At 39.5% G+C, this 15797-nt stretch overlaps 1 protein-coding gene across 1 annotated transcript in view; it reads left to right on the top strand.

Moving 5' to 3' along the window:
* The window catches only part of ST8SIA6 (ST8 alpha-N-acetyl-neuraminide alpha-2,8-sialyltransferase 6), a 135860-nt gene extending 124803 nt beyond the window's left edge, over positions 1–11057 (top strand). The window contains exons 5-8 of the mRNA XM_067705540.1: positions 2542–2686; positions 6540–6652; positions 9065–9157; positions 10373–11057. Of these exons, the coding sequence (XP_067561641.1) occupies positions 2542–2686; positions 6540–6652; positions 9065–9157; positions 10373–10841 (820 nt within the window). The 3' untranslated portion in view covers positions 10842–11057. The remainder of the gene's footprint in view (positions 1–2541; positions 2687–6539; positions 6653–9064; positions 9158–10372) is intronic.
* The last annotated feature ends 4740 nt before the right edge of the window (positions 11058–15797 follow it).

Here is a 15797-nt window from a genome sequence, read left to right as displayed (position 1 = left end):
CCACTAGACCACCAGGGAACTCCCAGAAAGAAAACTGTTTAAAAACCCACAAACGGTACTTTGCTTAGTGGTTTTTTTTTTTTAATAATTGCATTTTTAAATTTTTATTTATTTATTTTTGGCTGCGTTGGGTCTTCGTTGCTCGCACGGGCTTTCTCTAGTTGCGGCGAGCGGGGGCTGCTCTTCGTTGCGGTGCGCGGGCTTCTCATTGCGGTGGCTTCTCTTGTTGAGGAGCACGATCTCTAGGTGCACGGGCTTCAGTAGTTGTGGTGCGCGGGCTCAGTAGCTGTGGCTCACGGGCTCTAGAGCGCAGGCTCAGTAGTTGTGGTGCACAGGCTTAGTTGCTCCGTGGCATGTGGCATCTTCCTGGACCAGGGCTTGAACCTGTGTCCCCTGCATTGGCAGCCAGATTCTAAACCCCTGCACCACCAGGGAAGCCCTGCTTAGTGGTTTTTTTGTGTGATGCAATATTCTTTCAAGCACCAAATATCCTTAGAGAAATTAAGTTACTTGTAAAAGGTAAATGAGAATCTATTCCATTGCCTTTCTCAACATGCTGCATAAAAGAGACATTTAAAATTATAAACACATAAGGATTTCTGAGTTTGCAATATGTCACATGAATTGTTATGAAGTTAAATTTATAATTTCAAATACTTAGTATCATGTTTTTGACTACACATCATTTCATTTTCAATTTGTTCTTTTGTTGGTCTGGCCTCCATGAGCTATTAGAAATGGTAGGTTCTGAAATACAAAGAGAAATAATAAGCAGGTGATAGAATTCAAGTAAGAATGTACTGTTTTAATAATATCAGCTAACTGATATGAAGTAATTTGAAAATCTTGATTTTTAGGGTACAAATATCACAGCACTGACTTTTCATACCCTGAGAATTACTGGCATTCACGGAGACTGGAATATAATTCAAAATGACTATGACAGCCTAGAGCATTGTATTCTTTCAAAAGAACCAAATTCAGTAGGAACATGTATAAAAGTACACCCTTCAGGACCAAAAACCAATAAAAAAAAATATGCGATGGGAAAGGACCAGTTAGGAATTCAGGGTATCAGTACTGACCACAGTCAGCTCTGTCTGCTGAAAAGTCACTGTTCCTTGTGCTATGGTAGGATCCAACTTTAATATATATTTTTAAGTAAAATGGAGAAATTAGTAAAGGTTTAAAGATGAACAAGGTGACCTTAATGAAAAAACTGGTCTCATGGAGAAAATCTGAGAGAAGAGGAAATTCTCTAAATGCTTCAAAATTGAAAAGGTTCAAGTTGTGCTTGATGATTACCGCTTTCAATTACATGAAGTGTTTTTTATGGAGAGATTCTATGAAAAACTAACCAGGGAGGTGGATTTAACTGAAGAGAGTTCAGTTGTGCAAATCAAAGAGTCTCTTGACTTCCAGGTTGATTAAACTGTGGAATAATTATCAAGAGACGCTATGGAGTCTACACCCCCGGAGAATTACATAAGCAAAATATAAATTCTGAGTGGTTCTGAATTCACCTGCCAGAGGTTGGGGGCAAATTCCAACAAGCCCTGGCAGGACCTTTCTGGGTCTGCATTCTGACAATAAGGTTTCACTCCATAGGAATAGTTTGGAAATAGAGTTCAGTACTAAATTACATTTTTCTGGGCTTTCTGTAAAGAATGGCAACTTGAAATTCACGTCATTTAAAAATTCGGTCCTTAAAGTACAGCAGTGTAGTTGTCGTTAGCAGTACTGTATTGCATACTTGAAATTTGCTAAGAGGGTAAATCTCAATTCTTACTATAAAAAGAAGAAGAAAAAGGAAAAAGATAACTATGCGAGGTGAGGGACATGTTGATTAGCGTGGTTATGGTGATGATTGCACAGGATGTATGCATATTAAACCATGAACATAAACAATTTGTGAATTTTTTTTTTGCCCGCACCACGAGGCTTATGGGATCTTAGTTCCCCGACCAGGGATAGAACCCCAGACCCCCTGTTAGGAAGCGCAGAGTCCTAACCACTGGACCGCCAGGGAATTCCCCATACGTATTTGTGAATTATACCTCAGTGAAGCTCAAAAAAAATCACTGTATTGAATGATGCTTCTTTTCATTGAACTTGTCTCATAATAAATGATTACATATTGTTTTGGTGATGATTTGTGACACTGGTCTTAATTCAGCTTCTGTACTGTTTAATAAAATAATTAGAAGGTATTCTGCCATTTTCTCTGTTGTTACAACATTATCATGAGAAAGAAGTCTTTGTATTTAAACCATTATATAATCAGTATTTCCTATGGGTGACTCGGTCCCTACCTGAGTGTAAGTACGTTAATGTTCTTTGCTATTTAGTCCTACCACAGCACTCTTGCACCATCCAGGGACAGTTAGAATGGAACGAGATAAAAATGTCATCTTTGCGAATGAGGTATCTTCTCTCTGAAAGTCAGTATGGCAAAATCCTCTTCTGCGTTTTCCATCGTCGTCTCTATTTTGGGTTTCTTAATCTTATTCCTTGACTCACTTTTATCCTTATGCTTTGCAGAGTGGAACTTGCTTCGTGTTGTGATGCCGTTCAAAACTTCATTGTTTCTCAAAATAACACTCCCGTCGGGACTAACGTGAGTTACGAGGTGGAAAGTAAAAGCAAAATCCAAATCAGAGAGAACATTTTTGATATGTTGCCAGTGGTGAGTGAGAATTTCTTGTGGTTTGTGTCAACATTTAAGGTGAATGTTGGCTCAGATTAAGATATAAGAATGGGGGCTTCCCTGGTGGCGCAGTGGTTGAGAATCCGCCTGCCGATGCAGGGGACACGGGTTCGTGCCGTCCGGGAAGATCCCACATGCCGCGGAGCGGCTGGGCCCGTGAGCCATGGCCGTTGAGCCTGCGCGTCCGGAGCCTGTGCTCCGCAACGGGAGAGGCCACAACAGTAAGAGGCCCGCGTACCGCAAAAAAAAAAAAAAAAAAAAAGATATAAGAATGGAGCAGTTAATTCATTAAAATGCCACACTCTGTTGTGTTGTGTAAGATACGTATGGCAGTCCAAGGCAGTTTTGAATACTTGTGGCTCTGTGGGGAATGGTATTTATATCTTAAATGATAAGCTCTTCCAGCCCATGAGTCTTCATGACTCATTCTTGAATGAGATGAGGTACTTGGGCTTTCTGCATAGTAATTACCAGGGCTTGGGAAGATGCCCATTTTTCACCTGCAATAAGACTCCTCCAGTTGTCAGTTTCCGTGACTAAATCAATTCCTTCACAAAGAACTGTAGGTTTATGTGACTAGTCTTTGGGAAGTAAATACATAAGAATTTGCGGTCCGTAAACATAACCTCCACAAGACAGGGATTTTTATCTACTGTGTTCTTATGTATCCCAGGCTCCTAGGGCGTTCCCCAGTGCACAGATGCATTCATTACATATTCGTTATTTAAACTAATGAGTAATGATACTGTATCATTACACTATAAATCCAAACTTGGGGGGAATTTTTCTCCTGAAAATATCCCACTGCTGATGAACTACACTCTCAGGCATCTTTTTTTTTTTTTTTTTTTGGTGGTACGTGGGCCTCTCACTGCTGTGGCCTCTCCCGTTGCGGAGCACAGGCTCCGGACGCGCAGGCTCAGCGGCCATGGCTCACGGGCCCAGCCGCTCCGCGGCATGTGGGATCTTCCCGGACCGGGGCACGAACCCACGTCCCCTGCATCGGCAGGCGGACTCTCAACCACTGCGCCACCAGGGAAGCCCTCAAGCATCTTTTTATGATTTGATGAAAAGCAATTAGGCCAAGTCAGTGGTCAAAACGGGATCGCTTTATATATGCTGTTTACCAACTGTAGACTATTCAGTTCTTACAATTATTTCCATTTTGCTGGACCTTTGACTTGTTTCAACTATTTTATTGTCATGTACGTTGTTCCAATTTTTTTTTTAATATTACAATTCAAAGGAAGTATAATTTTCTGGGAATGAACGAAAAATCAATACACAATGTTAGAGAAAAAATATTGCAGATTTTCCGGAAGGGAACGGGGACCAAAAAAATAACTCCTACGGCATTCTGAAAATCCCCTCGTGATGCACCGAAATTACCAATAGCTGAAAAGATAACAACTAAAGAATATTTCTGTCCCTTATCAGGGAAGACCTTCCACAGAGAGCGACTCTTTCACTCTTGCCATTGTTGCTAGTGTTGTCCTTGCCTTAGGCTGGTCAGAACAGAGGAGCTGCAGGTATTTTTTTGCTTCTGATTTGGCCCCTTGAAAAGAATAACTTAGCAGCATAGGCTTGTTAATTCTGGATGCAATTAGCAACAGCATCCACTTTCCAAATTAATACTGACTTTTTAAAACTAGGGGGAGGAAATTCCGAAGTTAATACAGTAACAGCTGCAAAGTGAGGTCACTTTTCTGTGTTTCTTCAACATCCCCTTCCACAGACACAGCATCCGAGGTTGCTTCCCACACCCCAACCCTGCTTTGTTCTGTGGGGCACACAGCGAGCAGATCGCAATAGATGCTTTGGGTGAAATGGTGTGAAGTCACTTACTCCGAAGGTTTGCTTAGTTACTTGAAAGGAAAACAACGAAGCTGGTTTTCAACCAGAGTTAGCAACAAGCAGGCAGTTAAGTGGCCCAGATTTGCGTTTTCTTAGGAGCCTTATTTTAAGGAACGTTGAAATTGTCATTTATTTGAACTCTTACTGAACGTAAGATAGCAAAGCATATGGACTTTTTCCTCCCAGTTGACCAAGAAACCAGAGAAAAACGTTCGTTATTTTGAGTGCTTAACTGGAGATACGTTCCCCTCAGTAATCTTTTCTACTGTACCATAAAGAGCCTATTTGCATTCTGCCCTGTCTGTAAAATTCAGAATTTACTGTGGTATCGGTTAGTAAACACGGTCTGAAAATATCTTGCGCTAGGAGTTCAGTGATTTGAAGTAGCCCAGGGTCTGTGGGAACCATTCATTAAAGAGCCAGACACTCTGCTGGGGTCACATCTGTGCAGGGAAATAAGGCACATCCTTCAGTTAACCTTTCACCCCTTGAATGACAGACAGCACCTGTATAATGTGTTGTGGTTAAGACCATGGACTCTGAACCAGACTGCCTGGGTTTGAATCCCAGCTCTGCTGCTTTCTAGCCCTTCCTTAAACTCATGCCTCCGTTTTCCCATCTGTAAAATGCTCGCAAGGTTGTTGGATGGATTCCATGTGTTAACAAGTTACGTCTCGGGAAAGTGCTTCTCGCACCAGCAGCGCAACATGAGTTTTCATTTTCATGGACAAACGCAGACGTGCTGGAAGAGTTCTCGTCACTCGTTTGGCATCTCCCAGTGCAGATTCAGGAGCACGCGGGAGTCAGGGTGATTCAGGATCTGTTGCGCAGCTCAGAACCACGCTGGTCCTGGGGCGTTGCCAGTGGGGCTGGTACACTGGGCAGGAGGGTTCCCTGATTCGTAACAGTGTAAATATCCCCATCGTGGCGATTGTAATTTACCAGTGGTTTCACAATCGGCTCTCGAAATTCCTGAATATTTACCAGTTGGTGCCCATAAGCTGGTACAGCTGGGTTCCAACGTGGTGCTGGGGGTTGCACCCAGGTGGCCATTGGGCCAGTCGTCACCCATCAAAAAGCAGTGGTCCTCTAGGCGAGGTCTGCAGTAGAAGACAGGGGAAATGAAAAGTAGTAAACATGCTCTCTGCCCCTGAGGACCTACACTCACGTTCTGGAGACAAAGCAGGTGAATCAGGACCTCATCATCGCGGAACTCTGAGCTGACACCCTTGCTGCTGGTGAAGGTCACATCCTTACTTCCGGAAAAGTGACCAGCAAAGGCAAAGTACACTATCAAATTGAAAAGTTATGTTTCAGACCGTGGAGGATTTGGTAAAAGTGGGAAGTCTTTTGGGATCGGCCAGTTGGGTCCTTGGAGGAAACAAAAATGATTCCGGCCTTAGAAATGAATTTGAAACAAATCAGCACAGAGTTGCTGGGCCTCCCTGGAGCACCGTGGCTGACCATGTACAGAGGCCGCAGGCACAAATCTGTCCTCACTGAGCCTGAAGGTCCACCTACTTAAGAAGCACAGAGAACTTTCACTAAATTATCTATTAATTTTATGGCCAAGAATAGAGAATTGAATGCTACCTTGGAATTGCTTTCTTTTCTATTTTTGGCTGGAAATGGTCCTGTTAGTCCGAAAGGCCCATGTGGGATTTTCTCATCCTCAATTTATTTACTTAATTATGTGATGTAAAATACGTTAAAGTACATTTTAAGAACAAGTGTATTATATTTTGTATTATTACATTATGTTTATCTATGATATGCTATATATTCCTCTCGAGAAATGAAACAGGTTTACAGGATTTTTTTATGATGTCGTAAGTTGATTAACATGCTGTGGTATTGCTTCTTGTTCTTTTTCTTTCCTTAGCATGTGTAAAGATTAAGCTACTTGAATTAAGCTGATGATGTTTATGGTTCTAAAACTAAAGCTATTTTATGACAGTTTTTCCCTTTCTCCTGATAGACTCAGCCTTTTGTGGGGTACCCTTACAATCAGTGTGCGGTGGTTGGAAATGGGGGGATTCTGAATCAGTCTCTCTGCGGAGCCGAAATCGATAAATCCGACTTTGTTTTTAGGTAAGCTCTGTCGAATTGGTTTCTTTGACATCCAAGATCAGCTGGATATTTTAAATGAATAAGCTAAAGATACTCTGTGTAAATTTTGACCTTTGAACTCTGTTGCTTAAGCCTGCAATTTATCTAGTGTGTTTCCAAAAGTGTTAAATGGATCATGAGTTCCTCTGAATGTCGCTATGGTCACTTAACTTTCCAGAAACCCTGCATGAGATCATAGTCAAAGAGGGTCTTCACTGCAGGACTTGTCAGAGCCTTCAGTATATTAAGGATACTTTTTTTTTTTCTTAAACAGAGCATTTCAAGAACACTTTGTTCTCAGGTAATACTTGTGAAAATGCTGACTTAGATATTGTATAGCCACACAACATTGATGTTTATTTAGGTTTCTGGCCTGAAATTTTTAAAAAATGTGCAGCTTCTAAATTCTGATCTTTTAAAATGTTTATATCTCAATACAAGCTAGCTTGCCAAAACAGAAACAAAAGTAGTTTCTCTGTGTGTCTGAACCAATAACACAAGCCACAGAGCATCTCCACTTTCAGAATATGATGGAAAGAGGATTCATCCCTGTGAGGGTGGATTTCAATTGAAATGTACCTTTTTATAAAGTCAGTTGAAATCCGTTTCTTCCTATTTCAGGAGCACAAATTGCATACATCAGAGGAGATCCTTTGAGCTTTATTGATTTAATGCTGCCCATGAAAAAGAAACATGTTTCTGAATCAGTAGCTCCCCCTCACTTTAATCTCATTTAGAATTTTATGCTGAAGATAATAACAGAACAACAGACCTGGCAGTCCAACCATTATTGAATGTGTTCGTCATGGTGAATGTGAAAATGGCCAATACCTGCATGATTTAGCCATTTTGTTAAAGTACTCAGTATGGAAAAACCATAAGGAAGATAAATAATTCTTCTCGTAATAGGCATTTTTATAGACTGAAAATTCCCAAAACATCTGGGGTGAATATTATTCCTAAACATCCATTTTACTTTATAGCAGATATAAGAAATACAAGTTTAGGTTTAACAAGCAGGGGAAAAAACCGAAAAAACTCAACAGCTACTTAATTTATAACTCTAAAATAAATGCGTATATTTCTAGATTCTGCATTTGTTGATGCAGCCATTTTTCTGAATATAGAGTTCCTTTTGAAGTTAGCCTTCCAAACTGAAAGGTCAAATTGGGGCTGTACATAGTTGGTGTCATTAAAATTTATTTAATTTTTAAGCCTATGTCTGTTTTGGTTGTACATGTTTCGTAGTTTATAAAACCATCTGGAAGCTGATTCTCTTTTTTTTTTTTTTTTTTCATTTCAGAAGATTGGGAGCTGTCAGTTAAGTGTGTAAGGAGCAAAAATAGGGGCTGAGTGGCTTTACTGTACTGTGTATATACAATACCCAATATTTCCCCTAGGGGTCTCCAGTGATACCATATTGGAAAGCATCTCTGAGTCTTCAAAAGAATATGAGACTGTTCTAGAAAGTAGATTTGTTACAGGAAGCCCACTAATGAAGACATTTCTGTGGCCTCTTATCTAAATTAATATTTATTTTTCCCAAGGTGCCATATTTGTTTTCTGATGTATCTTTTTTTTATCAGTGAGAGAAGTACATGTTTCATTTATCCATATATTTCATAGAGCATGGAATAGAATATTTCAACCTCATCTTACAGAACACATCAAGTTTAAACAGCCTTCCTCAGAGATGCTCCCTTTGTATGTATAGCTTTAAAGAAATGGTCTACTTGAAATTCTGAAATGATACTTTCTCTTTTCTGTGTGACAAGAATACACTTACTCAGAATTACAATTCTTAATTTGTTTTCCAATTTAAAAACAAAATAGTGCTCAAAAGAGGATGAGAACATCAATATGAAAACATCATTGTAAGAACGTTAAGGCTTTGTTTATTAACAGCTTAATTTGGTGGAAAAACAGTCCATATGGGAATCAGGAAATTTTGATTTTTTTTATATAGTCTTTGCTTCTGGCAGACATTATAACCTTAGTCGCAGTGCCTCAATTTTTTAAAATCTGTAAATTGGTGATATGCCTCTGTGGGAATCTAATTAATATAAATAATAATTTTAATAAAAGGATCATGAACTCTTCAAAAGCTAGGCAAGGTGTAATTGTCATTTCTAGTTTTGTTACTTATAAAGGTCTTACATAGTACTGAAAGCATTTATCAAATTCATTTATTTTATCCAGTGTTGAAATGCCAGCTAAGAGTTCAGTACTTATTGTTTTTCGATGGAAATCAGATGAATTCTGAGGGTCCTCTTAACAACAATAATTTTCTCCAATAAAATGAGAATGATCACATGTATATGTGTGGATGTATGTGGATGTACATTTTTTTTTCACAAGTTATATTTTGAGAATAGTTTTCCTTCCAAATTTCAGGTGTAACCTCCCCCCAACCACAGGAAATGTTACCAATGATGTTGGCACTAAAACCAACCTGGTGACTCTAAATCCCAGTATCATAAGACTAAGGTAAGTACCTCAAATTACATAACTGTTCAAGAACATTTTTCTCATTATTTAACCTGTTTCTTAGTCTGAGCACTAATCTTGTTGCTGAGACTGACTTCTGATACAGCTGGAATGGCTTTTTAGGAAAATATATAAGAATATTTGGTAATTTAGGTTGTGGCTCAGAAGAGGTATGTCCAGTTGTACTTATAATGTCATAAGCTGAATGTTGCTAATCCAATGAGAACTTTTTAATAGTGAAGTTCCTTTTTTAGATTTCCTTTCAGAATTTTAGTGTTACTCTTGTCTCGATAGCGCTTTCTTGAAAAAACGTAGTCTATTTAGAAGCTTCAGAGAGTAATAACCCTTAGGAGAACCTGGCAAAATCCAGTTTTCATTTCGGGCAGTTTATTACTAAAAAATAATTCGTGTATTTTATTTTCCACAATGTAACTACTACAAAATGTTGGCTGTTTAATAAAAATCCTACATATAGGTTTATTCAACTATTTTCATCCGAAGTGACTAATAATTGTTATTAGTAGAATACACCCCTCAAATAGTTCTAGTATGGCTTAAGAGAATATAAAATATTGTACCTGTCTCCCCAAGGCTTATTTTCTAAACACACGCAGTCATGCACACCAGTATATTTACTGAGGTATTATTTAAATTAAACACATAGAGCTCTCACAATCCATGGAGGAAATTTAAGATGTGTGTGTGTGTGTGTGTGTGTGTGTGTGTGTGTTTATGCATATAGATACTTTAGACTTTCTAAAGGAAACTTATTTTATAATAACATGTATATACAAATGTACAGCTGAATGCATTTTTTTAATGTACAGATATTTTAAGAGTGTGTTATGTTTGAGAAAACATTTCAGCATTATACATTTGGAAGGTAATTCGTCATTAAAAAGCAACCTTAGGAAAAAAGGACTGAGTTGGAAGATAAAATAATATAAAAAATGTATGTCCAGTAAGGGTATTGCCCCATAAGAAGGTAGGAATGAGAGCCTAGATATGCCAAGAAAGAGAAATGAAGACCTCACCCCTGATGTTTACAAGATGCTTACTTAACATGCGTTTTTTCTGAGTCTGCAGTTTGTCTCTTTTATATACAGTGATATAAATGGTTCTATTTTTTGGCCAGTGGTGAATTCAGCCTCATGTTACCAAAACTGCTCCTTTGATGATTACTGTTAAAATCATGATGTTTTAAAACTTTGGCAGATATGGGAACTTAAAGGAAAAGAAAGCAATATTTCTGGAGGACGTTGCAACCTATGGAGATGCATTCGTCCTTCTGCCAGCATTTTCCTTCAGGGCCAACACGGCGGCCTCTTTTAAGGTGTACTACACACTGAAGGAGTCTAAAGCAAGACAAAGAGTCTTATTTTTCCATCCCAAGTACCTGAAAAACCTTGCCCTCTTCTGGAGGACTAAGGGTGTGACCGAGTATCGCCTGTCCTCCGGCTTGATGATCACAAGCGTGGCAGTTGAACTGTGCGAGAACGTGAAACTCTATGGATTCTGGCCCTTCTCTAAAACTGGAGAGAACACACCTGTCAGCCATCACTACTACGACAACAGGTTACCTAAGCGCGGTTTCCATGAGATGCCCAAGGAGTATAGACAAATTCTCCAGCTTCACGTGAAAGGAATCCTCAGATTACAATTTAGCAGATGTGAAATAGTCTAAACCAGATGTCTTTGAACAGGAATCATGTTCACACAGTGCAGTAGGTGAGTGTCAGTGTTCCAAACACCGAAAGAGGGGGTTGTAGGGAGTCGTAGGAAGGGTCCCGGAATTTGGTTGGATCAAAGCTCTGGCACTAGGTTTGCAATCTCAGCAACTCATTTCATTGTTCTGATCTTCAGTCCTCTTCCTGTAAAATGGGGACCATGATCTCTAACTCATATTAGGAGAATCTGATAATCTGTGAAAACTTTCCACAAGTATTTAGCCTGAGGTAGGGACTCCATAAATGTCTCCTCGCTGATATTTTTAAAGCCGTTTTCACCTTCACCAGACATAATAAAAAGGCAGGCTGTCTTGAAGCCTCTTTCTGAAGAGAACAGCTGAGCTGCCAGTATCCACTGGAATTCTTTCTCTGTCAGGAGCCTCTATTATCCGTAATATCGTTCCCACCTTGCTTCCTGTCTTAAAGAGGACATATAAGAAAACTGTGTAATTGAACAAGAAACCCGTGGTTATGCAGGAATGAACGCCTTACGCCTCTAATTACATTCACTTGTGTCTTGAGCTGTGCTGGTGTCGTGGTTGGATTTAGGCCAATCCTTTTCCTCCTTTATCTACACTTAAAAATCACTCTTTAATATACGTATTAACTTCCTGTCTCACTCTTAAGCCTTTTCCTCTCCCACTGACAGGATTTACTTCAAGGGCAGGAGTAGTTACAATTCTACTTACCTGCTGTCTGTGGCGGTCACTCATACAATTTACTTTGCTAAGGTTGTTGAACAGCTGCTTCATGCTAGACCCTTTCCCAGGCTCTGCGAGAGGGATATAAAAATGACTAAGTCCTGGGGACTTCCCTGGCGGTCCAGTGGTTAAGACTCCGTGCTGCCACTGCAGTGGGCCACGGGTTCGATCCCTGCTCGGGGACCTAAGATCCCACAAACCGTGCGGCGCAGACAAAAAGAAAAAAAAAAAAAAGACTAACTCGTGCAGGAATAAACAGATGTGCGTGCTGTGAACAATGAAAGGGTGTGCTCAGTATTCTCACAAAAGCTATGGGGAACAGAGGCAGGAATCATTCAGTCGATTTCAGTGGAGTCTGTTTCAGAGAAGAGCTGGTTTCTGAATTAAGCCTAGAAAGGGAGTAAGGCTTTACCAAATGAAGAAGATTCTAGGTAGAGGGAATATGATGGGGAGAAGGCTGTCCCCTTGATTCTTTTTTTTGGCTGCGTTGGGTCTTCATTGCTGTGCACGGGCTTTCTCTAGTTACGGCGAACGGGGGCTGCTCTTCATTGCGGTGCGTGGGCTTCTCGTTGCGAAGCACGGGCTCCAGGCGTGAGGGCTTCAGTAGTTGTGGCACCTGGGCTCAGTAGTTGTGGCTCACGGGCTCTAGAGGTCAGGCTCAGTAGTTGTGGCACACGGGCTTAGTTGCTCCGCGGCATGCGGGATCTTCTCGGACCAGGGATGGAACCCGTGTCTCCTGCATTGGCCGGCGGATTCTTAACCACTGTGCTGCCAGGGAAGCCCTGTCCACTTGATTCTGATTCATGAAAACAAAGCTGTTTGAAGGTAAATCATGGTCTTTGCCCCACAGTCTGCCCCGTGAGGGTAGGATATAGCACATGGCGGTGGTGGCTTAGGCCCACATCTGTGAAATGGGAATAATACCAAGCTGGTTGATTTCATAGGAAAGTTGTAAGAACTAAAGCACAGAGAAACTTAATTCTCATAAGGAAAAGTGTACATTTACATGAGAAATAAGACATCAATATAAAATAAAGCTTAAGGAGACATTGAACATTAGCATTTTGCAAAACTCCCTTACATCCTGATGATACATGTTAATACAGGTCATAAGTGCATCCATTCATAAGGTATTTGACTTAAATAAGTAATCACGTGCACACTTTCGTGCTCGTCTTTGTATCAGCACGAGAAGAGCAGAAATAGGAACAGAGCAGACTGAGCATGGCAAATTAATTACAAATGTAATTCTGAGTTCTTACCTTAGCCAGATTATTGTTTTATTCAGGGTTCACTTGTAAGAACACTCTGCCGTAAATTGCTTATTTTGATAAAGTACATCTTTGATTCAATCGTAGTTGCCGTTTGTGATGCCATTCTTAATTTACATTTTCATTTGTTCTTCTTTAGCAAATGAAACCTATTACCGCCATAAATTGATTTCAAAATTCATATGTGGATATTTTCTAAAAGGAATGTGCTTTTAGTTACATAAAGTCGAATTCATTTTTCTTTCTTTCTGTAGTGACGAATAAATGACTGCTTTCTACTGATTCTAATGGGTTTAATTAATTTCTGAAAATCTGCTATCAGGATTGGTAATGTTTCTATCATGTTACTAGCAATGATTATGAAAAATAGATCGGAACACTCTAATATTTTATAGTTTAGTAAAACGTTTCCCTAAAAATGTTTTCTGCTGGGTAGAGACATAAACTTTGCTTTTTGATGACATGGGAAATATATGATTGATGAGTAGAAATAATAGAATATGGTGAACTAAATCATTAGATATACAATATGGAGACTTTATAAGTTATTTAATAAAAATTACATATGATTAGGACATTTAGAGCCTACTTCAGGTTTTCCCATATAACTTCCCATTTTAACCTTGGATATTTTGTCTAGAGTATCAAAACATCAGTAAAATTTTCAGTGTCACTGATAAGGATTTGGGAAATATTCAAAATGGTGGGAGAGCAAGGAACATTGTCCTAATGATACCCATGTTCCGGTTAAATGTCAGTAGAAAAACTTTTAAGTTGTGGAGAACATTTGTAGATCTTTTCCCATGGACACAACCAAAGTTGGTTTCTTGTTTAACATTTGTATTAATGTTTGTGTTACCAGCCTCAAAGCATGTTGACGTTTATACAGCCATCCCAGCAAGGTTCACATTAACCAAAAAGCCTAGGTCACAGAGAACACGTGCGTTCTTTCTGTCTCTTTCCTGAGTTGAAATCACAAGAGGTTGCAGTTACCTGCCATTGCGTGAAACTCCCCTTCACCATCTGTAGTGTCCCCAGGGTTTCTTTATTGTGGAGAAATAAAAGGAGTGGGAGGATGGTGTTCATGTGACATTATCAAAATTCATGTTCTATTATATTTTAGAAAGTAAGAAACAAAATCTGTTTTGGAACAGAAGAACATTACTGGTGCATCACAATGGAACACGTGGAAGGTCATCCTCCAGCAGAGAGGAAATGTTATAATGTAACCTATCAGCTATGTGAATTGGAAATAGTAAGTCACAGTTCTTTAGATCCAAACAAAAAGAGAAACTCTGAACTCCATCCTGTAGATTTAGAGATTAACCAAGTCTAAGCATGACACTCATGAAATCCCTGGGTGTAATGAGCACCGGGTAAATCTTGTTACATGGATGGATTTGATCTTCTGCTCTTTAACTTCAAGTACATCTATAGGCATGGAAAACGGAATGTTTGAGTACTGGTGCTAGCCAGTACTAAGCTCTTAGTTAGGACTCCAGCTCGTAATACCACCCGCCACCAGTTTCTAAGGGAAATACTAGCTTACTTGATTCCATTTTCTACTGGTTGTTTAGAATCAATGGGGCAATGTAAGTGAATAACAAGAGTGCAAAATAGTTTCTATTGAAATCCAAGGGTAAGGCAGAAACATTTATTGAAGCATATAATAATGCTGTATGGCCCCGGAGGGGCTCCATGAATAATTGCATGGAGTTAAGTTTTATACACTATAATAGTCCTTGAAGTCTCTGGTGCCTTTTCCTCCTAACGAAAGGCAAATGCAAATAGATCGTGACTTTCACGAAGGAGGATTTCCTTCTGCTTGTAAATTCCAACCCAGGGAATATGTGGGCACTCAGCCAGGTAGTCAGCCAAGGACATTGTTTTGAGGACTTACTATGTATAGAATACTGAAGTAAGCCATAAATCAGACCCGTTTGGGACAAGATTTTTCCTTGCTTACAAAAAATGTACCAGTTAAATACTATATCATGTCAAGCACCCTAAATCATTCCATGAATTTCCAAAAGCTTTGGGAAAATTGGAAAGCTTTGTGGATAACAGGTCTGCTCACATTCTAAACAGCTAAGTATCATGCAATATGTAGTACAGTTATGACACTAAAAGCATTTTATGTATGTAACATGACCCGGAAACACATTGTTTTGCTACTAAACATTGCAGGAATTGCAGGAATTCACAGGAAATATCTGAAGCACTTGACCTAATAAGACTATTTCTTTCTTTATTCTTGTTTTTTAAAAATCCCTTTAGAGCCCCTGGGTGAGTTCAAGGTTTCCTACTTGCATGTGGCTTCAGAAGGCTGAATCCATGGTGGGCAGTCACCATTGCCCTCCTGGAGATGGAGGGCCAGGGATATTTTTCTTGCCCATCTCATCTGGGTCATCAGCCTTCCAAGAGCATTCTTCTTTTTACCAAAAAAAGTGTGGTATATGATAGAGATGCATCACTTCATTTTATATAATGGAGAAAAGATCAACTCTTTAGCAGATGGTATTGCAACACTGGCTCATAATAGAGAAAAAACCAAATTCCTACATTGCACCATAGAACAAGTTGGACTCCAGGTAGATTAAAGAGGGATTAAAAGATGACTGCAAAGCTAATAGAACAAAATGTAGGTAAGGGGCTGTACCCCTTAAACATAACCCCCAAATAATGTCTTAATCAGGTTGAGAAGTGATGGCTATGGCTACCACAAGGAGACAAGATTTAAGATATTTATTTCATTATTGTTTGCGGTAGCAGGAAGTTGGTTACACAGGTACCCATCTCTAAGGGAGTCAATGAGGTAACATTGGTAAACGCATAGTATGGAATATATCAGTTAGAAGCAACTTACTGGATGTGTATAGAGCTAGGATAAGTCCTTAAAATACAGCAGAAAGGGGAAAATAAGAGCTATAGCATAATGCCA

Source organism: Pseudorca crassidens, chromosome 1 (genome assembly GCF_039906515.1).
Source record: "Pseudorca crassidens isolate mPseCra1 chromosome 1, mPseCra1.hap1, whole genome shotgun sequence".
Classification (NCBI taxonomy): domain Eukaryota; kingdom Metazoa; phylum Chordata; class Mammalia; order Artiodactyla; family Delphinidae; genus Pseudorca; species Pseudorca crassidens.
The sequence above is the reverse complement of the archived record's forward strand: the minus strand, read 5'-3'. Positions and strand labels throughout refer to the sequence as shown.